Source organism: Calliopsis andreniformis, chromosome 9, assembly GCF_051401765.1.
Source record: "Calliopsis andreniformis isolate RMS-2024a chromosome 9, iyCalAndr_principal, whole genome shotgun sequence".
Taxonomy (NCBI): domain Eukaryota; kingdom Metazoa; phylum Arthropoda; class Insecta; order Hymenoptera; family Andrenidae; genus Calliopsis; species Calliopsis andreniformis.
The window spans coordinates 935,649-959,639 of NC_135070.1; the positions used below are offsets into that span (position 1 = coordinate 935,649).

At 42.3% G+C, this 23,991-nt stretch overlaps 1 protein-coding gene across 2 annotated transcripts in view; it reads left to right on the forward strand.

Annotated features, from left to right (window-relative positions):
• LOC143183887 (transcription factor 12-like) overlaps window positions 1–23,295 on the forward strand; it is a 123,791-nt gene extending 100,496 nt beyond the window's left edge. For both annotated transcript variants that reach the window (XM_076385662.1, XM_076385663.1), the window contains 12 exons: window positions 6,591–6,675; window positions 12,474–12,610; window positions 14,502–14,783; window positions 16,020–16,181; window positions 16,972–17,031; window positions 17,656–17,799; window positions 17,878–17,995; window positions 19,879–20,032; window positions 21,670–21,759; window positions 22,138–22,283; window positions 22,355–22,509; window positions 23,176–23,295. In XM_076385662.1, the coding sequence (XP_076241777.1) occupies window positions 6,591–6,675; window positions 12,474–12,610; window positions 14,502–14,783; window positions 16,020–16,181; window positions 16,972–17,031; window positions 17,656–17,799; window positions 17,878–17,995; window positions 19,879–20,032; window positions 21,670–21,759; window positions 22,138–22,283; window positions 22,355–22,509; window positions 23,176–23,259 (1,617 nt within the window). In that variant the 3' untranslated portion in view covers window positions 23,260–23,295. The remainder of the gene's footprint in view (window positions 1–6,590; window positions 6,676–12,473; window positions 12,611–14,501; window positions 14,784–16,019; window positions 16,182–16,971; window positions 17,032–17,655; window positions 17,800–17,877; window positions 17,996–19,878; window positions 20,033–21,669; window positions 21,760–22,137; window positions 22,284–22,354; window positions 22,510–23,175) is intronic.
• The last annotated feature ends 696 nt before the right edge of the window (window positions 23,296–23,991 follow it).

Below are 23,991 nucleotides of genomic sequence, written 5' to 3' on the forward strand. Positions count from 1 at the left end.
CGTCACTCGCATCTTTAATACAACCAAAGTGGCTGTTATGAAGTATAAAGTGATCTTAGAAACGTATCTTGTCAGATAAATTTGTCAGTGAGCAATGAGCCTATATCGATGAAACATTGTACCGTGGATACAGCAACAAGCTTATATCAAGAGAATCCTGCAACGGGAACGCCATCCAGAGGACGCGTGTTAATCGTGACTCGAACGCAGCGACATCGCGATCCCTCGTTAAAAACCGCTCACGTAGTCCATATCAGCCAACTAATTGTTGATTATGCAGCCGTTTGTCTTGGCTCTCGCTATATACGCTATGACGATACGGCTAATAAATAATGTAGACGTCGTGGTTCTCTAGTCTCTTTTCACGTGCTGCGCTGCTAGCCGAGGCACCCATTCGGAATTACATATGCACACCTGCACTGTGTGTTCGAGCGTTGTAAACCGACGTCCACCTTACGGCTGTGGTTGTATTGGTACCGCTGCCACCGGATCCTCCATCCCGTGTAAACGGCCTTAAGCCTCTTACGTCAGGTTTCCACGAGTGGGTACGCCTGATAATTACCAATTAGTGGGTGCCAATTAAAACGAAGGGGTGAGGTGGCGAGCATTTCGATCGAACCCCCACCTCCACCCCCAAAGATTTACTTGTCGCGATGGATTTCAGGTCTCCGCTTCGAACTTCTATTTACACTACGTATCGTCGTCGCTGCGGCTTCTTTGTTTAAGCATGGACTCGGAGAAATTTACTTGGGAGCCGTTTAGTCATCCGCGACGCACAGATATACGCGTTTCTTTCCTGTTTTCTTTTATTCTGCGTCGAACGCAGCGTAGGTAATTGGTCGTGGAGTACGGTTCCTCTTCAGTGTCGACGATCGCGCGCGGGAAGTAAAGCATAGGAGTGATTTATAAACTTTGTTACTTGCGTCAGCACAACAATCGGATCGGATATCGGGATGGAATAACGTCCACGAATGAAATCTCAAATATTAGGCGGCATCGTATCTCGTGTTTTGCAAAACCTCGTGCCCCCCTCAGCGCCCCGTCTCCTCCAGTGTCGCGGCTTCTTTCTACGATACGATAAACGTGATTCCGCGAAATCGGAGCCGCGGAACGCGAGATACTGAACCGCCACGCCGCGTCGGGGGAGTAAAGTTCGATACTCGCTCTCAAAACGTGTCCCCCTTGTTAACGTCGACGAGAGGTAGTAACCGAAGCCGTTTCTCCCTCTCCTGCTTTCTTCAGACGCTTCTCGAAATTCTATGCAAAACGTTGTAACACGCGTGTTGCGGTCGGGTACGGAAAAGAAAGAGAAACACGTCTCTCGGTTCTTATTCGTCGTGGTTGTTCGAAATGGCACAACCGGAAGTCGTCCTATGTCAGAACATGCTTATTCCATCTAGAGGTATTTCCTTTATGGCCGGCCGTTCCTTCCACCATGGGAACCCATCGGGACCCCATCTTACGCCAGCCGAACGAACATAAATTCTGAAAAAGAAAATACGGGAATTACCGCGCTGGTTTTATCGTTCGCCCGATTCTTTCCCACATTCCTCCACCGCGCGTTGCAGTCTATAACGTGTATAATTTTTCACCGTTGATCAGGACTTCTTGGCATAAATTGAATTTGTGGATGCAGCATAGGTTATTCTTCCTTGCATTTTCAGCTTATACATCGATATTTACCGTTCGTAAGAACCCACTTCTTCATTACGAAGGGGCACGGTCCCTTTCCTTGGAAAGCACCCTGCTCTTTATTAGCAATACGAGGCAGGGCTGCGTGACACGAGCAATTTGCGTAGAGGCAAATAGTGTTATACGGGTGCGTGCAGGGGAGTTCGCGAGCTCGTTAGAAATTATCCGACATTCATCTGTGACAGGACGACCATTAAGCTTAAAGACCGTTTGTATCTAACCTTTTTTACAAATCGCTTCGTATTAATCTGTTATGCGAGCTCTACCGGTGGAAAGACGGGACAGTTACGATAAGCCTGGTTTTTTGCTCCACAAATCGCGGCGAGAGAATACGGCCGGATGATCTGTGCGCTTCTATTATTGAAATTTAATTAAATCGATAAACAGATACGTTATCGGCCACATTATCTACTTACAAATGAAACGAGTGGAAAGACACGAGGACTTTGTATACACTGTGTTTTAAACCTTTTACTTCACGCCTGAATCGTACAGCATGGATCGCATTATAAAGTGATATGCCGCGTCGAACTATCCAGTTCGAGTATTTATTTCGCCTAGTACAAAAGCTGTATTTACGGAATCGTTTTATCGTCTCGACCGCATGCTGGTAGAAAATGACTCGTAAAATATGTATAAGCATGCAACGATGCCGGTAGAAGAATTCTCACGGAACCAAGAGGACACCTGGTTTCGTGTAATCGTTCTTCGCCGGGCAAAAGTCTTGGTACAGTAATTAATAAGGGGGTAATCGCCGATCCATTACATTTATCCATCCATTATACTCCGTGAGCCTCCACACCCGAAGGTCTCCCCTTCGCTCTTAAACTCATTTCCGCCCACGTGTAGTCGATAATGAAGACGATCTCGTCATCACCGAAGAAGCTGTTAATCGATTAACATTTCAAGTATTCTGTTCTCTCTTGTAATCCCGATCGACATCTCGGTTTGACTGGTTCCCAAGCGAAATGAAAAACGTCGCTTCGATAAGTATTTTCCAAGCGGCGGCGCTTCGCGCGGTGATGTAACGGAAACGAGACCCGAGAGAAACGGAAAAGGGAATAATTTCTAAGACGACAAAACAGCCGGTATGAGAACGTGAGATGGACATCACGTGCTCAATTTTCCGAAGGCGTCACGTAACACGCGTTGCTCTGCTCGCAGTGCTACGACGACCCTTTCTTCCGTCCTATTTCAAACCCCGAAGGAAGCTAATTTCCCTGACAGAGACGTTTCCATTCGTTTTCCCTCCTGCTTTCTCCGGCTCGTCGTCGGCCGCAGGGTCGGGAAAAAGAGAACTAAATCAATGTAGGACATTTATATTGGCTGGAAATCGCTGACTCTCGCCACCGTGGACACCCACCAGGACATATTAAGATTTCTGATCCTCCTTGCCGGTCGCCGGACATTTTTATTATTGCGTGTCCTCCTCCGTCGACCCTCGCGGCTCGGAAATAAAACGTGAATTATTGGCCACGCGGTGTCTTCTCTGCGACCTGCTCGATTTCGTTTCTCGCGTCCATCGTCGCTTTCGTAGATGGATATCCCCGAGCTCACTCAGATATGCCAATCAAATCGCGCAAGAAATGACTCTGTTATCTACAATTAATTTTGGTGAAACTGAAAGTACCAAGCATTTATCTGTTCGAGTCTTCGTTCGGTTATTAATTTTGAGTATTCAACCGCGTGAATGAGAATAGAAAAAGAAGCTGAGAAAAGAGTCGCAAGAGAGGGATGAAATGGAATACGAGCGCGTATAGGAGTCGCTGATGTCAAAGCAATTCATTTAAATTAATAGGTCCAGAGGCCGAGCATTTATCGCGCGATTAGCAGCAGCTTTTTTTCGTGCTCCCTCCCTGAACAAGCATTCGTATTTGTAAGCCCGTTATCGACTACTGCCGCGATAAACTCGATGCTTTTATCGCCATACAATTATGTATCCCCCCTCGGCAGATATAGATGTTCCGTGAATTCTCTCGTAGATCTTTTATTCTTGGGATTAGATTTTTTGCGGGATTTTCATGCTTCGCGCCCTTCGCGAAATCGCCGTCTTTCAATTACAAAATAGTGATCTAAAGTACACTTTTATCTTTTTATCAAGAAAAGATACAGATGTAAACTTTCTACAGATTTACAGACATTGTCTGCAGAGTGAGGTGTATCCTCGTCAGTAGTATCTCTAGCTTTGTCGTTGAGTGAGGTTGCTAAGTTGTTACCGCAGTTTGTATGGGATATATGCTTTTAAATTCGCATAAAAAGAAACAAAACAAAAAGAAAAAAGAAAACACAAAATGTTAAACGTTTTCGGGCAATTCACAGACAAAGTCTGCGGCCATCTAGCTTTGTTTGAGACCAGGGTTTTGTATCGCATGGTTTCTTCAACTTTCTCACGCTTCATCAGGCCACAATGATCGATGTACCAATATAGAAGCCACCTTACACAAGTATTCAAATTTAGCCTTCCTCAAGTCGAGAATTATAATAGCCCTCGTTATCGAAGACAGGATCTATACGCATCTTAGTTTTGTCAGTGGCAAAGCGTTCCCCTATTGGTGGCCGTCGACCCCACTACCCGCTCGGTCAATCGGCGCGCTGACGCAAAGCCAGACTGCTCGCAGTCTCGCGTCGCCCTTCGCGTGATCGGTGTCATTTTTCTTACGTTACCTATCCGGCCCACCGGCACCTGTTTCTGTTGACATTTGTCGCGAAAAGCGTATCAAGGTGCATACATCGTTCATTGAGTTGGCGCAAAAGAGCCAAATCGATTCGTGTTCAACGAAGTTGTGACCCTAGTTGTCGGATCGCGAAGTGTGGCCTCCGTTTTGGGGATGGAATATGCAAAGTTGTTGAAGTCGTGCGATTCTTTCACGGTTCTCTGAAACCGTTAAATTCCCGCTTGCCGGCCATAGTCCTCGCGTTAGTCGAAACTTGTCCGTCCTTCCCTCGTTTCGTGGCACTTTTCGTCGTCGCTGGCAGCAGGTGGAGGTGGTGGGCGAGCGAGCGTGGGGGGCTGAAGGTGGGAGGACCGCGGACAAAAGTTTTCGGCAGAGCGGTGGCGGGAGCAGAGCTCTGCTGGGATAAGGGAACCGGCGTGGAATATTTTAACATATATCACGGTGAAATTGGAACGAGGGTATGCTGCCGCGAGACTCTCCACCCGCACCACTTTCCATCCCCCGTTGTAGATCGCCGACTCCCTGCTCCGTCGCGGTTATGTTACCTCGCGACGCGATCTGACTTCCTTTCAACCGCTTCTTGCATTCGTCGACGAAATGTTTGTGTGCCCTGCGGACTACGGTAGCTATAGAATGGTAAGGATAAGAAGGTTGCAATGGTGGGCGTTTTTAGAGCGTGTTTGGGTACAGTGTTCCTTTGCTACAGACTAGGCTTTCGCTTACGAGATTATAGCGAGAAAACTGTTGCTAAGGGAAATTCGTGTATTGGTCGTCATTGCAGATGACTGTGTAACAAAAAAATACTTGATTCTTTGAAATAGTTTCAAATTGAGTAAATGTGGGAATGAGCTTATAAGGGAGGAATATGTACTAATACTTTACGAGTTCCTAACGCGTTCTCTACCAAATCCACAGTAAACAATATTTTTTGTGTTTGTATAGGAAAACTATATAGTCTTTAATTTACATAAATATAAAGAAGAGACTTCATTTGTTTGTATGATTATAACATGAAAGTTATATTTGTCATGTAGGTACGTGGTATATAAATAATATAAAGAAATATAAATTAAAATTGGTGTGCCAGATATACGTCATGCCGATAGTGACAGTGTTAACTATTAACACATAAACGCCGGTGCGCGCATATATGCGTGCTTTTTTCCCCCATTTATTTGACGGGGCGCGCACATGTGTGCGCTTACAAGTGCATTGCATTTTTTTCAGCACTGTGCCACACAGGGGCAGATGCTTAATCCTACCTCAGGATTTGTTTTAATATACCATCGGCCTCTGTTGGGTTAGATGTTTTAGTTAGATTCTTTACCTAGTTTTCTTTTGTGTGAACTTTCTTATGTTTGTTTTGGTTTTTTTTATGGTAAGTGATTTGCTTTTATTGATGGTGATTTATATTTGAATTGAAATTTAACAGTCGTAAAATGGATGGAATCTCGCAGTTGGAAGAAATTTCTCAAAATTCTACATTCGAAGAATCTGAAGAAGTTGAATAAATGTTTCTTTTATCCCTTGAATTATTTACTGTTTACCAAATTAATAGTACAAATACTAAATGGTAAGGAAGTTGTGACATTTTTTCTGAAGCATATCTTTTTCGTAAGATTCCAAAAATTTGTCCGTCACCAGTAGCGAAGTACCGTGAAAACTGCCCCGGCGCGCATGTGTTAATGTACCCAGGCGAGGTTACTTAGGGACCTCAAAATTATTTTCCCAACGCGGTTGAATTCAAGCTTTCAACTTCTCAAATTTTCCAATTTTCAACTCTTTCAAATTTCAAATCATTCAAATCTTTCATTCATAAATTTTCCAAGTCGTTTTATGTATTTGTTTTCATTCTTGGAAACCTGTTGAAAATTTCAAGTAACCGACCTCATTATGATCATATAATGTTTAGTCGTAGTAGGAGACACTGTTTTTCTGCTATAGGCTCAGAGATCACCGATGAGTCTAGAGCGAGGGACACGTTTCTGAGAGTATCTCCTGTGTTGGTAATCAATCTTAATTAACGAAGGATATGATTGATAGTGCACCCAAGATATAACTCGTTCGCAGTAAACAATTGTTAAGTATCAATGAATATAGCAATGAAATTATAAAGATGGATTTATCATCAAACATGACGTTCAATTACTAAGGCGATTTCACACTCGATTGAAAAATTAGCAATTCTCTGTGTCCCCTTAACAGTGTTTTCCTTTCTTACAGTACGGCTCGGACGAATTCGGGCAGGACTCTCCGAGATACACTTCCCCTAAGGCAGCGGCCCTCTACGCTGACCCTTACTATATCGGTAAGTCGATAAACCTTCTAATTTATTGCTAATTTCTTCTACTTGCTGTTAGATTCTAGATTTGTCTTAGCTTATTAAGCACATACGACCGACAATTTAATGAATAAGAAAACAATCAATATACAACATTTGTAATCGGCCATTAGGCAAACTTGTATCGCGCGCGTCCAGGCTTAGACAACCGCCCTGAAAAAACTCCTGAGGAAACTACTAAGAATCGAATCTCTACTACCGTTACAGCATGTAAAATTAACGTAATGAACGCAAAGAAAAAGTGTTAGACGCTCGTTACCGGTTGGAATGAAACGCAACATCGTGTCGGTATTCCGTTAGATCGATCGGCCTAACGATCCAGCACGCAGACGAGCGTTGGCGCGCGATCTCGCCGGTTGATCCTAAGCCGCGTGCATCTATATCTGGTGGAAATCGCGTAACGATTCGAACGAACGATAAAAGGGACTTTACGATCGCAGTAATATTCAACTGTTTAACGCTCGCTCGTAAAATTCGTCGCTCTGCCTGTCGCGCGTAAAAACAATAACAATCTCTCGTTATTTGTTCGAGCGTGCGCCGCGTCGTAGTTGCCCGGTGGAATTCGCGGCTACGGTCGAGAGAGAAAAAAAAGATGGAAAAATTGCGCCCGCGCGCGTGCGAACAAACGAGCGGGCGAACCCGCGGAAAAGCCGCGTCGACGCGTTTCCCCCGCGGCGCACACAATAAACTTTATATCGCGGCTGGCTGTTCCTATTTTACGCCGATATAATTTAATCGTGTTGCGAAACCGACGTCCGCGATGCTATTTCGCGCGACCGACTTCCCCCCTCGATGCGATGCATATTCGCGATCGTCGATGCGTTGTGTTTGTTTTCTGGACGAGGTGTTCTCGGAACGTCGGGATATTTATCGACGTATATCTGAACGCGAAACTGATAGAAATAGATTAATAAACTGCTGATGTCTAGATTTGACGTTATGTGGATCTAATTAGGATGTTTTATGAGATTTTGAGTTAATGCTGCGCAAATTAAATGATCTTCGCTGTGCTACCACTGTTATATATTTCAACGATAGATTATGTAGGAAATTAGAACGATATGAGTCACATTTTCAGGGAAATTGAATTTCTTGTGATTTAGGATTACAAGATTAACTTTGTTTTTCATCGAAAGAGGTTGAGTTCAAGGGATTTTCCTTTGAATTAACTCTTTGATAATTTAGTCCGAGTGAGACTTGGATAGAGTGTGAAATTTTGTTCAAGTAGAACAGGCAGATCTTTAGTTCTCTTTGGGTAGTTCGATTCAAATAATACTCGAACGTAGCGACGTTCTGTTTACTATTATACGTATAAGAGTTTATTATTGCGTTCCTCAACTTTTCTGTAATTTGATTAGTTCGTTTGTCGGTTGTTTTTTGTTTAAAATCTAATGGTGTGGCTCTACTGAGACAATAACGAGCAACATTGTGTCGCTTCTTGTAACTGTTATTCCAAAAGGTTTTAAAGATGTATATCTGTTGCCTACAACAAATTGTCTACATATATACGTATAAACCGCGTTCGTTCCAACGACGACAAAACGTACAGACTAAAGAAAAATTTGTTTGTATTGCAAATAGAAACAAGCATAAACGGTGACATTGTCACCAGTAACAGGAACATGAAGAAATTACGATAACTAGCGGCAACTTTTCCAAGAAATACTGAACGACAACAAAATATTGCTCGATGTTGCCTCAGTGGAGTCGCACCTTAAGGCTATGTCTACACTAATGTAACAATAAGGAACGAAAAGACGCTGCTGGTTGCCGAATTTTTCTCTAGTCTCTTCGTGTTCCTCTTGCCAGAAGCAAATGTCGCTGCTTGTTGCCTGATTTCATTTGAAGCGGTAACATCTATTCCTCGGATTATATTGCTTCAGTGTGGATATGATGTTTCTATAAGTTGGTGTTCCTTGGAAACATTTTGGAACAGGCAGCAACAAAAGGCGACAAAATGTTCCTTGTTGTTGTCTGAGTAAGAAAAAGATAAAGATTTTAGTAGACTGTCAGAAGGTTACATTCGAAATTTTGAAGAACATATGGACATCAGTATCTTGACAAGAGAAACATGTGGCATATGCCATTTTCCTTATAATCACTGGGTTGTGTGTGGCGACGAAGAAATACGGAATTAAGTGTAGAGAATGACAGAGGAATATAAAAGATATTTTTGTGAACAACATTGGTTTAGAGTGCCTTGAGTACATACAGTTGGTAGCTGTGGAGTTTGGGTATGATTTTATTGATTGGAGTGCAATGTTTGAAGAGGAGTATTTATTAGTCAGTGTTTATATTGTGATACATACATAATGACTAATAACAAGATATTATACATAAAACCTTCTATAGTCACAATTAAAAAGCTATTTCTCCACATTACATTATTCTTTAGGTCCAAACTCATTTATTCACAATTGCAACCTAGGAAGTGCATTATAAGTATATGAGACATGGATCCTGTTCTGCTTTGGTGTCTTTAACTAGCAAGAAATCGAATTTTGAGTTATAAATGCAGTATTATTAAAAATAGCATAATTAATTATATTTTTCCTAAAATAAACATTTTTGAAATTTTTTAAGCCTAAAATTATTTACACTAATTGTTTTATCTAACAATTGGTACTTTGCCTTAATGTTCTATAACATATCTATTTCAATTAAAATCCTAATTGTCAGATGAGCCACAAATAATTAACATATTTAGGGTAACGAAAGGGAAAGCAGTACTTAAATTAAAGGATATTGCGTTGTCTTCTTTGTAGCTGATGCATTATCTAATGCAAAGGTGGTTCATCTGCGAGAGTTGTAAAAATCAGTAGCACCTGATTGTATGAAATTTAATAGTTTTCTAAGAAGTGTCAAATGGAGCGATTTTGTTGATAACATGGAAGGAATTAGAAATTCAATAGACTTCGATGTTGATATTGAAGATGAAAAGTAAAATTGTACGTTGCAAAGTTTTCAGTGTAATTACAAACGTAATTCTCTAATACTAGGTACTTTTTGTATTACTAGAAAGTTAAAAAAAATAATATACACATGTACCTATACTATTCTTTTCTGATCCTGATTTAATATATCAGATTCTTTTACCCCTGTTTATTAATAATTAAATAATTAATTAACTTTTGTTTTTTTAGACAAATTAGGTTATATTGTAGTTGTAAACTACTATCCTTATAATTCAACAATTATTTCGATGAATTATATTATTAATTATGTTAAAAAATTGTTACAGTAGGTTATTTTAATAAAAAAAAATAGAACGTATGATTTCACAAAACGAGTTATTTGTAGGTTAACATATCAGTGTAGAACAGAAAGGTCTTTCATGTTAATTTATACAGTGATAATTAAACTGGAAATGTTCTAAGGATTTGTGGTAAATTTATGCATGCAGAAATCTGCAGAAGACATAATATGTAACAAGGCACAAAATATCTAAAGTAAAGTAAACAGAAGTTCGAAAGTAAAATAAATTTTTACTTAGGTATCAGTACATTAATTGTGTTTATGAAGATATAAATTTTCATAAACGTTTAATCTACTGATAACTTACTTTTTTCTTGTCAGAAATCTGAGTCACGATATACCTACAAAGCTAAACTTACGTTTCTAGCATAATCCAAAGATAAATAGTGAATATAACATGGGGATGTTACATTCTGTGAGTTTTTACTCCTGCATCTTAACTCGACACGCACGGAAGATACTCATAAATTTTTAGCGACCTTTTAAACGCTTAGTTGGTAAGGGTACATATCGCTATTATAACATAACAGATACAATAATATATCTGCGATTCCACGATAAAAAATGCAGTTAATAACAGCATATAGAAAATTCATAACTTTTCAGTTTCTTATCAATTTATCTCTGTAAATTACTCATACATAGTTTTCGTACCAAATCTGAAAAGTTATTATCAATGGTATGACCTACATCATGGCAGATAAGGGTTAACGATGAATCTTCCAGCGCACGTTTCGCGGTGAATCCCGGACGCAAGCGAGAAGTTTAAGTTTCTCGGATGGATTACCGAGGCGGTAAATCAATAAAATCGGTGAAGTTTGCTGGGTAAAGTTGTTATTAAAGATCAGAGGGTAAGGGAACTCGTTGGTCGGCTTTTCGAATGCGTTCTCGACTCATGACACCCAGTAGGGCGAGAGCGGAATAGCTTATAAATGGGGGGCGGGAACGGAAGGACGGAGCGAAAAAGTTTTATCAGACATCGAATGCCGGTAGTTTGGTAGGAACGGCCGAGTAGTTTGGCTTAGTTTCACTTCTCTCGCGGAGGGAACCCCACACACGGAATTATATCAAGCAAAAGTATCAAGAAATACGTTCCCGAAGCTTATTGCTGTTGTTCTCAACTGAAATAATGGCCTGCCGCGTCGTGCCGCCTATTGCCCTCCATGCTACTGGGTGTTCCGAGCGTATCGGGTGAATCGGTAGTTTGGCGAAATTCCAGCGAACCGCCGTCCGACGAAATTTCATTTACGCGGGACGGGATCGAACCTCGAGGAGCCGTATTCGAAGGAATTTGAGAAAACGTTTTTACTCGTCGATCGTTGAGCACCGGAACGATAATATCGGGTAATTCGGACGAAGTTCGGTGGTACGTGTCTTTTAACTCGATTCAGCGGAGAACATTATTCGAGCACGTGCGCGACATTCTCTGGCCACTGAACGCCACGTGCCGCTATTTGTTGCTCGACTGTCGACCTGTGTCTTACACGTATGGATGCTTGGATAAAGGATTTCGCTCTTTTCTTCTATCTGCAAGAAAATTAATTTGCGAAAAGCTTTTGTATAATTCTAGTTGGGCTGGTTCGACAGCAATTGACGATGAATTTAATTCGTTGACGCTTAGATTCATTTCAGTTAGGAAATTTTTTTAAAAGCGATCATAGAAAACTTATTAATTTCCTTTTTTATTTTGGAAGCAGTACAAGGATGGGCAGAATGTGTATGAAATAAAGTAGTTGTGAAATGAATAAATTTTTGATACTCTTTTTCTGATTTAATATATTCCGTTTGGCATTAAATATGCTTATTTCGCAATAGATATTTAAAATCATTACAATGATATTTTCTGTCCTGATTTAAATTCGTCATATATACATGTACTTTGTGTTAGATATTATAACAATAGAATTAACATTGATTAATTGGCTGAACATTAGATGTCAAATTGAAGTATCCCATTGGTGTTTAATCGTTTAATTTTCGAGTTCAAACATTAATTAAGATCTTAATATGTATCCTTATCATTAGTACGTCAAATCATCAAACTCCTGGATAATAGAGATTGTGGATAATCGCCACCTGCTTAATCGAGGTTTAATTCCGGCAGTTGCTATCTTCAATGAGACGAACTAAGATACTAATCGTAAATCATAAGTTTGCGAGAAAATTGTTACAAGTTGGAAACATGAAGTTCTTGAAAGGAGTGAAAAATAAAGTCAAATGCTTTGAATATATGAAACTAATTAGCACTATGAAATACGTTAGCACTATGAAATACGTTAAATAGAACTTACTTGAAAAGATATCATTTGAAATTTAAAATAATGGTACATCCACGTAGGGTTTGAAAGATACTTGATGCAACTAAACAAAACTTGAAGATTTGCTATTTATGCCACTTATCTTTTGGTGCGTCGAGATGTGCACCTAATTAAATTAAATTCGTAGAATACTCAAACCCACTACATATCTAACTTTGCAACTAATCACGTTCCATTTTCTTTCTGTTACAGATGGGAACGCCGCAGGAACGGGTCCTGGTGACCCATGGACGGGCGGCGGCGGCGGCGTTCAACCCCCATACAGCGGCTATGCACCCCCTCACCTGGCCCAGCCAGCTTACCCCATGCACCTACCCCACGACCCCATGGTAAGCGACTCCTTTCTCCCCTTTGCCTTTCTTTCTCTCGTTTGTTCGCGAACCCTCGTCGGACCACGCACGATGTACGACGATCAATCACGAGTGACTACTCTCGCTCCTTCGGACCCGACACTCCGGGAACTTCGTGATAGACATGAGGAACTACCCCCCAAATTGTGTCGCTTGTCAGCCAGCTGGCGATGAAATGGTTCGATTAAAATCTTCCACCTAGAACCCTTAGAATCGATGCTCTTCAGGTAGCTTGCTTCATGGTTTTTCGGTTCGCGAAGATCTTCGTGCAGTATTTAGCAAGAGGCGTTACGAATTCCTCGAGCTTCTCAGAGCATCCGTTGATATATGCCCGACATAGAAAGGGAAAAGTCGGCGGTGAAAAATTGTGATCTCCTCCCGTTTAGATGCTCGACTTCACCGTCATAAATTTCTTCGTGCTAGGGCCATTTCTTCAACTCCAGCACGACGTTCAACTCGCTCGATACCATCGATTCCGATATCCCGTTGGCCGATGTTGACTCTAGACAAGGTCGGACTCTACGACTTCTTTAATCTTCTCCACGGTCAGTGGAGAAAGATCTAGATTGTCGAAGAAGCTCTTCTTGATGTTTCGTTTCACGTTACGCGGTGTCAAACTGTCTAGTACGTCGACCAGACCCAAGGTGGTTGAGAGACACTGTTGACAGTGCTCCGTGTACTCGGAGTAACGTCAAATGACTCAGTCGCTTCTATATATAGAACGACCCTCCCGCTACTCGGTGTTTCTAGTCAAGTGCAGCCTTCGTTTGATTTACGCCGTTCATGGTTACCACGAAATCCTCCCGTTCGTGGCACCCTGAATTCCCGTCTCGCGTTCCACGCGCGAGCACTCGGCCCCTTCGACGTCGTCGAGCGATTTCGACCCGACGAGTTTCTAATTGAACTCGAGGCGAATTGCCTGTGAACTCGAATACAAAAAAATTGCAGCGATTGCGCGAAGTCGTGGGTCTCTCGTTCGATCGAGGCAAGCCAGAATGCGTCGGCCAACATGGAATGTATTCGTGAAATGTATCCCTATTTCAAAAGATGTCTCTCGGAATGACTTAGAGGTAATGTCTTTCACGGGACTTCTCGAGGGACACGAATCTCGAACCGAATCGTCATAGAAAAGGATGCATGTTCAGCATAATAGAGGGGAACGTTCGAAAGATGTGTCGATGCGTTCGAACTGAGCGAGACCTCGGTCGAAAGGTTAAGTATTTACGATCCCGCGGTTTAATGTCCTAACTCTTCCGAGAAGCTGTTCTCACGGGAAAGGAAATTTCCTACTCGCTGGAACTCGCCGCTAAAGTCCTTCTTGGTTAGGCTCTCGATGGACCAGTCGAAAAACAGGCCGACGACGTGGTCGTGCCCGCTGCAAGTTATCGCCTCGTTTCTCCGTTCGTAAAGCGAACAATTAACTGCGCTCGTCGGTCGTGAAATCGGTCGAGGGCCGCGGTCGCGTGCAAACTCCCCCTCTAATTTGTTGATAAATACTCTTCGGTGTTTGGGCCGAGGCGATGCTTAAAATTAGACGTTTTACGAGCGAGCTTCAGTAGGTGCGAGTGAGCGTGGCTACACGCCACTAACCGTATCCGATATCAAAGCTGTTCTGGTCCGGTCCATTATGAATCTGGAGAGTCGGATTGGAAAGGTCGTGCGAGTCGTCAGTTGGCTGACAGTTATTCCGCGCCGTCTCGAACTTTACGAGGCCCTTCGATTCTCATTTTTATCGTCCAAGTTGAAGCAATCGTTCCTTTCTTTTTTCACAATAAGCTCTCTCGAGCTTCGCGAACGCGTCGAATAGTCTATGCGGATGGTCTTTACATCTTGACCTGGGTGGAGGAATCAATTGGTTGGATGGTTGCAGGCGTACTCGGCCATGTCACCGAACGGAGAACCGGCGGCGCCGATTTTGGGCTCGGCGGTGACCAGTGCAGCCTCACTGCCACCGATGTCGACATTCCGGGGTAGTGGAGCGGTAACGGCGAACAGCGGTACCGGTGCACCTTCCCCAGCGTCGTTGCAATATAGTCATAGTCCGGGTGCACCGACGACCGCACCCTCCGCGCCCAATTCGGTACCTACCACGAACCAGCAGCCTGCCACGGGGGACAACCTCAAAACTCTCGCCTCTGTAGTAAGCACCAGAGTAAGTAGATGCTCATCTAGAATTATTCGTCTAGTTATGAAACTTAAATAGTAAATGATGTGAGTGCCAGAAAATTAAAAATTATTTTTTTAGTGAAAAAAAAAAAAAAAATGTAAATTGAATGTTAAATATGGCGATAAATGCTATAAGGGCTGGAATAATCTATTTTGGTAGTTAGGGAGGTGATAAGTTAGAGCTGAAATAATAAGTTACTAATATTGCTGTGGTTGAGAGCAATGAAAGTGATAGATTTCATTTCAGGCACTTACTTTATTTATTATTTGAATTAATTTAAACAATAGCAGTTAAGTTGCGCTCTGAGAAAGTAGAAATATCTTTGATTCGTCTTATTATGTTCCTCGAGTTGTTTTGGATATAATCATGATTGTTGTTTGCTTTGCGGTTTTCGAATTCCGTGTTAATATATTAAAAGCCTATTACCTGAATTCAAAGTATAGTTTAAAAGAACTGGTAACAAAAACAGTTTTCCATAAGCTCTCTGAGAGGAATTTAATAGGGTTAATTGAAGCGTTATCTAAACATTATTAACGTGTGGTTAGATTGGATGTGATCTCATACGATACCTACATACAGTTAGTATAAAACAACTCGACCGCCTAATACAGTGGAATAAACTTTATTCGTTCATTAGAGTTGGAAATAACAGGTCATAATTTTATTAAAATATTTACGAAACATTTGTTTCGTAATACAAAAATAAGTTTCACAATATATTATTTACTGATATACCTACATTACTGCCAGACAAAAATATGGAATCACTTTCTAAATTAAGGAAAATGAAAATTCCTTAGTCAAACACACAGTTTAAGTAACAATAAACAATTGTAAGAATATTTTCTATTGTATTGACATAAAAAATATTGATATTGTTGAAGGTACCAATTTCAAGCAAAAAATACATCACTCTGTAGTATAATTTTAAGTGTCAATTTTTATTATACATTTGTACATAACATTTACTCAATAATTAACGCAACCGTGTTAAAACTGAAATCGCAGAAGTTCGCGGTACAGTGGTGTAACTACAGCTCTGGTTCAGCTAAGTTAACTTAATTTTATTTTAGCATTATCAAGACCGAGGAGTGCATTTATCTCGTGATACTCTTCAGTTTCAAAATCATTTATTTTAGCTTTATCTTCAAGATTAGTATTCACTTCTATTCTTTTCTGTACTGACATTTGTCTTATTGTTCGCGCACTTGCATTTCACAGATCTACCCCACGGACCAATCAGTATCGAGTTATAGTAGCAACCCATCCACACCGGTTAGTTCGCCGCCACCCTTGACGGGTTCGGCGCCAGGCTGGGCACCGGGTGCTGCACCAGTATCTCCACACTTCACGGCGGATCCTAATCGTGGAACTATTCACATGGTATGCATAAATTGCCTTGCAATTACGAGATTTCTATTTTTTTCGACTTAGTTTATCTATCATTACGTCGCCCAGCACTTGCAACGAGAGACTCGAGCGTTTGTGTTCATAAAGCCCTAAGGGCAGCTACAATTATTTAATGTCGTTGAACTAGTATTTAATGAGGATCTCGTTAGAAAGTGACGGGTGCATCTTCGAACGCAGACACGCTTCATCACCATTTCGGTGCGCTTCAGAAACAGGTCAAGGACGTTCGTAACAGAAACCTCTCGTGCTCGTTCACTCCTCTTGCGATATTTTATCGTATGCACTGCGGTGACTCGTTAGAAGTACCACCGTTACAACACGCACTTTATCTCTAGTCGGGGGAGGATCGAATCGGTTCGTCGACGCTGACAGACAATGGCAACGCGAATCGTTGCGAGATTCTCTTGCACTATATTTTACATTTTATATTCGCAATCAGAGTTGATTGTGGACGAGAAACTCCAGCTAAATAACACTTTTCTTCCCGTATCAGCTCTGCTTGCTGCACCTGAAAATCGCACAAAGTAGCATGCACTCGATGCACCGAAGAATGCACCTCGTCTGTTTGTCCGCGTTGCAAGCCAATCACGCTCGATCTTCCTCAGTTCAGTCGTTCGAGACGATATGTCGTCTTATCGTTACCTTACATGTTTTTTTTTCTTTCGTTCATTTACTCCTTTTGTTTGTTGTGAACGTTGTGTTGACTTGGTTGTTCTCTCTTTTTTTTTTTGGTTTTGTTGTTGCGTTGGTGTTGTGTGTGAAGCCGGCGCCTGAACAGCAGAGGCTAGACGATGCCATCGGCTTCCTTCGCGACCATGCCGAGGTGAGGATTGCCGATTTTCAGTTTTTTCTCCTTCGTTCGACCTTATTTCTGTCCTACTTACCCGCTCACTCATCTCCACCACTTTGCGCATGATTTTTCGCTAGACACGAACTACCTGCGAACGAAACCACGGTGATTTCTATGTCTGACTAACGACTGTGACGTTTTCAGCGAGATTAATTGCGTTACCCTTTCCTTCTCTCTTTGATCTGACGTTGCTTCCTCGTAGATTAATCACTCAACGACTTCGGTTAATCCTTAAACTGCAGAAGCAACGTACCATTCGATAGAACTCATCGATCGCAGTTCGAGCCACGGCAGAATGCAGTTGGAGGATTAACGACACGTTGAATCCCTGCCCTCATCGCCTTTCTATTTTCCACAGACCTACTTTTAAACATAACGACTTGATACGATCTTCCCTGTTTCTTTACACGCTTCTCCATCGTCTCAGAAATACATTTCTACCGATGTACCAGCGCTGAAGACGTTCTAACGCTCTTTTCGATAAATTACACTCTGAAGACAATACCATCAGCGTCGAATCTTCAGCGCTGGTACTCTGGCTCCGAATGAAAGTCGAACTCGTTGCGTAATCGAACCATATACCAAATGTTGGTACAGGGAACGCGGATGGAGGAACGACTGGACGATGCCATAAACGTTTTGAGGAATCACGCGGAGAGTCAATTGGGTCTTCACCTTGGTCCCGTTGGTCCACATGGTCCCATCTACTCCCACACGTCACCACCGCAACTGGATCATTTGGTAAGTTCCTTATTCTCTTTTCAGAATTTTCACAGAAGCAAGGCGGAAAATCAGTACACGTTGATTTATTGGTTACAGACGAGTCCACACTCTGCGGTAACAGTGGCGCAACCTCAGGGTTCCTATCCTGGTCTCACGCCGACGCCAGACACAGATGGTTCCATCAAAATCGAAAGGTTACCTGTGACAAATGCCAGTAAGTTGAAAGGATCAGTTTCATTAATTATACAAAGTGTTTCCAAACATGTGGGATATTTTTGTAAGGTAGATTCTGGACACGAAGATAATGGAAAAAATTCCTGCGCTCAATGCCTGAAAACGCTTAGTTTTTTAGTTATACGCTATTTCATATTGCGTATAACACTTTCTGAAATTCATGAACATACGCCACTCATTTAACATTCGCAGAGCCATCAGTAAAAAAGTTACACAGACTATCATCAGTGGGTGTTTTAATAATTAATCTTTGAATAATTATTTGAGATATACATTGTAATATTTTGAAACACACTATTCTTGAAGTCTAATATTAAAAATACTTGCTAGAAAAAGATTAGACGACAGAACTTTAATTTTTGTGTCTAAAAAGACCCTGCAAGTATTAAAAAGTCGGAATACCTTTGGGCTTAGTAGGACCTTACAGTAGATAGGATGCTGTACAAGCAAATAATTAATGAGCAGCGTTTTACGTGATATAAAATACAGTGTAACTAAAAGACAATGGGTTTCTAAGCGTATGTGCATTTGAACCTTTTTTATTGCCTTTGTGTCAAGAACCTATCCTCTAAAAAGGTCCACATGTTTGGAAACACTCTGTATAACTCTCGACAGATTCAGGGAACAGGAAATGAGATTATGGAATCGAAGGTTTACGAAGGTAATAGTGACGATTGTAAAGCTAATAAGCTGAAATATCCGGCTACCGAAGCTACGACTTCACGTTAAAAGACAAACGTGAATGGACTTTGACAAAGGCCAATCGAAACGTCGTTGTTCTATTCTCGGTGTCGCATCATCGGGTGAACACTTTTTCCCATGAGCAGCGCGCGGAAGAAGGGAAAAAACGACAAGGAGTTCCCAGGTGTTCCACGGCGGAGTTCGAGCCCGATAAGGAAACATTAGATAAATCACGCGAAGTAGCTGCTATCCTGCATCGTTGTGTCGTGCCTTTATTATTCTCCAAGACCTCTGTCTCTGACCGTCTATCTCTCTTCCTCCTCTCTTCCGTTTCTATCACGCGCGTACCTTTTACTCAGTGAACGCTCGTAATCCTTCTCTCCCGCGAGCCGGCTAATGGAATGCGCAAGTTTTCCGACGGCCCTTTACAAAGAAGCGCTCTTTTCTCCTGCGCCAACGGCGACCATTTCTGGTGATCGGAATTCAGAGCGCACGTACTCCCTCCGCCCAGTTGCTTTCTGAATCGTAGCAACCACCTTCAAGCGCGCGCACAATCGTCTATCCAATTACTCCTTTTTTTTTTCCTTTCCTCCTTTTCGTTCGACGAGGAAAACCGTCCACGAGACTTTCGCCATGGTTATCGATAGCGCGAGTCCGAGCTAAAAAGCGCGTTGGACTTTTGCACACAATCGCGAGTCTGATTTATCTGGTGCAGCCTCGAAGACTTTCAGAGAAACGCAGCGTGCGTCGAGTTAATGCATTCGCGAAATGTAGCGAGTCGTCAGTCGCGGCGAGCGTTTAAGGAGTCCGTTGAATCAGTATCGGGAGCGCTTCCTGCTCGTAATTGGAGGCTTTTCACGGTTTCGTGACTAAGCAGCTTGCCCAAAGCGCGAGGATAATACGAAGAGTCGCCGTGTTCGGCGAAGGTCGTTTCCGGGTGAGATCGAACAGAGTTTTTTCTCCTGTTGATCCACCGCCGAGGATCGTCGACGATCCTTATGTGGACCGTCATTGAATTTCCTAAATGGTTCGGAGCCTTTTTCATTTATCATTGTTCTCAATGGAAATCGTAATTGTGACGTTTTTATAGTTATTTTGCTGTAATATCTCATCCCTGTTCCGTGAACACTGTTGATTATATTACTATTGGCTCTTGATATGGATGTTATTAATAATGAATAGAATACGTTTCCCTAGAAAAGAGAAAGGATCCGCCGGATAGCAGCGGCGGTGAAACGAAACCCTCGAGCAGCGACCTAGCGGCAGCCGGTGTTATCGGTACGGCGACAGTGAACTCGACGTCACAGGGAAAAGGGACGAAGAGATCGCGCAGATAGTAAGTATATATTGAAAGAATACATTTATCTGAGGTCGAAGCGCGGTACGTCGACGTTGATTACAAAACGGCAGTAGTGAAACCATGTTGAACAGAAGCTAGGGCAAACACGATTTGTAACGCAAGTAACGACTAATTGGAAACAGTTTGTGTCTCTATTCGCTCAAGACGATAATGTTACCGCCTCGAATATCCTCTTTGTGTTATTTTCCATTGTATTTGAATTCGAGGAGGTAACATTGAGGTGTTGAACGTGAATGTTTGCCTTTCGTCGTTGAGATGCCAACGAAATCATACGACCCGTTCTTTCCGAGTAATACAGAATTCGACTAATTGATTGTATTTAAACAACCGTTGTTCGAGCGCTGACGAAGACTGCGACGATCCCAGCACCAAAGCGGTGCGCGAGAAGGAACGTCGCCAGGCCAACAACGTGCGCGAAAGGTTAGTGAACACACGCAGTACGCACTCTCGTTGTATTTTAAAGTCCTCCAAGATCCTTCCAGGACTACAAATCCCGCCCCACATATGCATGCCCGATAAAGATCGTTGAAAAACGATCCCGATATTGCTGAAACACTTAACATTGGATACTTCTCACCTCGATGACCATTTGGCATGCTTACGCTCTCCCCGTCACGAGGCCCGTATTCTAGCGTGGAAATTAAAATGTTTCTGGTTCAGGCGAAAGATCGAAGGCTCTCGTGCTCACCTTTCAATCAGTTTCATTTTAATTCGGCTGTGATTCGGTTCCCCATTTTTCCTCTTCTTCCGGCATGCCTCCTTCACTTTATAGCGTGCAAACACCTATCTACATTTTGCATCATTTGAATGTTGCTGCATCGAGGTCTAGTATTTCCGTTCCCTGTCTCACGGATTCTTTGATTAGCTTACTGTAATTATTTCTCGTACCGAAACGAACGTGACGGTTCATATGTTCATATAATGAAGATTCGTTTCTTTCAGAACTGACTACTGTCCGAAGATCCCCTTTCCTCTCAGTACGTGTTGGTACATCCTAAGTCAACATCACTTTCCCTCTCCAAATGTCACTTGTATTCTCAATGTTCTAGGTAACAGCACGAAATCAGCTTTATGCATTAAGTATCCCTTACACAATGAGACTTACTTCGCGACATGTCTCGAGGCAAGTGATGGGTTTGAGACCACTTGAAGTTATTTCAAATCCCTTTGCCTCCTCGAAGATTGAATAAGAGTCAATGATTCGAAGTGGTCTAGTTCATCACTAACCGCGAGACATGCTTGGAGGCAAGTCACATCGCGTAGGGGATATTTTAGATTTGCATCTTTCTCTCGGGGTCGTTGCTCTTTTATCATCATTGGTGGTTGTCCTCTGTGCAAAGAATACGGGCCTTCGAAATTTGAAACCCAAGTTTTCTCCATAATTACAAGCCGGTCAGAGGCTTCTGCGTGTGTTCAGTACCTCGAGTAACCCAATCGTTCCCAAAGATTGACTCGAGCCGAAAATTGAATCTCGATCGCTTTGCTAATGCATCAATTTTGCTAACGATCATGGTGTGCAACGTCGGTTTCACTGCTGTCGGGTCGCGCACTCGATCTAGGACAAAGTAACACCTACGTCAGGTGATTAATCGAGTATTGTTATTGCGCAACTGTTGTTCGAGCGCTGAGGACGAGGATGATGATCCCGACGTGAAGGCGCAAAGGGAGAAAGAGAGGCGGCAGGCGAACAATGCTAGGGAAAGGTAAGAAACTCGACGGAAGTGTGCAGTGAATCCATCGCGAGTCCATTTTCCCACCCATGTAGCTGTCGTTTAACAACCGGTCGGCCCGTATTCTATGTATATGTGACAAAGAGGTGCTCGTATATACTTTTTGGATCCGTCTTGCAAACGGTCAGGCTTTCGTGCTATTATGTAGAAGAGTGGTGAATACTGTCTTTAAATTCCTAATGAAACTGTAACATTTAACGTTTTTCAAAAGAAACGATAGTAAAATCGTCTTACGAGAAACATGATTATCGATTAGTAGCTATTTCTGCATACTCTATTTCTCGCTGTCCTTCGAGCTTCAGTTTCCATTATCTTAAGGACTAAATTGTATAACGAGATTTGTCGCTTCAGGATACGTATCAGAGACATCAATGAGGCACTCAAGGAACTTGGCAGAATGTGCATGACACACCTGAAGACGGACAAACCACAGACGAAGCTCGGAATCCTCAATATGGCTGTCGAGGTGATCATGACGCTGGAACAGCAAGTTAGGGGTAAATATAGTTTAATTCACATATTTGTGAAAGTTTTGAGAATGTATTCTAACATTGTTTTTACTCTGCAGAACGAAACCTCAATCCAAAGGCGGCGTGTCTGAAGAGGAGAGAAGAAGAAAAGGCGGAGGATGGACCCAAGCTACCGGGTCATCTCGCGGCGCACATAGCTCATCCACATTCTCATCCTCACGCGCATTCTCAGCCACCCTTCTCCGCGATGCCCGTAAATATTTCTGCGAAAAGTATGAACTAGACTGTGAATTTTTATGAAATTTCATATTTTCATAACACAGTTAAAGAAGTGAAACTTAAATAACAAATAGCTTTATCTTTCAAGTATAGTCTTGGTCCGAAATAAGCAATTGGTTTTTGGCTCGAAGACAGCAACTTGCTATCTCTTTTTTCTTATTTGAAGTCGGCCGTTGAGTGAGATATCCTAAACGGAGTGAGAGGTCCGTGAAAGCGAAAATCCATATGTACGGCTAACTCAAACGATTCTGGCCGTATCAATATTTTCTATCTCCCTTTCTCTCTTTTATTCAATGGTTCCCGTGTAAGAAAGAGATTGAAAGTATCGATGCGGGCCAGATTCCTCTGAACTAGATGTACCTCAAACCTCTTACTCGTTCTCTTCCGCCCTTTTCGGGAAAAAAGTCAAGCCGAATAGCATGCATGATTTGCAGTAAGCAACTAGCGAGTCTCGACCTTGTTGCTTATTTCGGAACAGAACTGTACTGTCATTTGCACTTTAGTTTCATTATTTTCTATATTTTTGAATATTATACATATTTTGTAACTTTTTACACATTTAAAATTTTCATAAATGTATAAAAATCTGCAGTCTAGTATTAACTAAACTTACATTGTATTGTCTAGCCAAGTTAACAAGGTAACAATTTGTTTTAGGGTCCGCCACCTTCTCTTCAGCACAACCCAACTCAGCCGCAGTAGCAGCGGCTCAGTGGCAGTGTGATCCTGTGTTAAAGGGGTAGATACAGCTTAAAACGATGATAGTTTTGAGACTTTGAAGGGACCTTCACCGTACGAGTAGAATTGTCTTCGGTCGTACGAATCAAGAGAAATTAGGGGTATTACGCGGCGCGTCGTAATACACTCTTCGAACGTAATTGCGTTTACGTTCCACTGAGGCGGGGACGCTTGGTTGCTTTACGGCTTAAAAGAAAGGTTAGTGCGCTGTTATAGCGCAACGTGGTGCGCGGTCGTATGATCCAAGTGCAAACGAGTAGCCAGTAATATCCACGGTTTTCCTAAATGACTCTCGTACACGCGTACGACGAACAGAAGGATGAAGTTCTGTATGTTTGTGCGCGAGAACAACGCGGCCACCCTTAAGAGGCATCTACCCCCCTGGCCCCATCTCCCGAAGGCGGCTTGAAATTATTTTTATAAATAGCGAGATGACAAAGGAATATGGTTCCTCTCATTCGAGATATAAGGAAGCGTGTAGCTCGAGATTCTAATTTGAAACGATTGATCCTTGGCTAACCGGTACATCCGACTCTTGTTAAGAATTGCCAACTTCTGTGTGTGTACGCTACTGGAGACGCGTTGCGTTGCGTTGTAGTAGAGCGGAAGTAACTCTAGAGCGAGAAGTCTAGATAGGGCAGACGACAAGAGCAAAAACAAGCCAGTGACCGAGGATGATCGCGAGAGCGTCGCGAGTAGAAGACCCAACGTTGGTTTT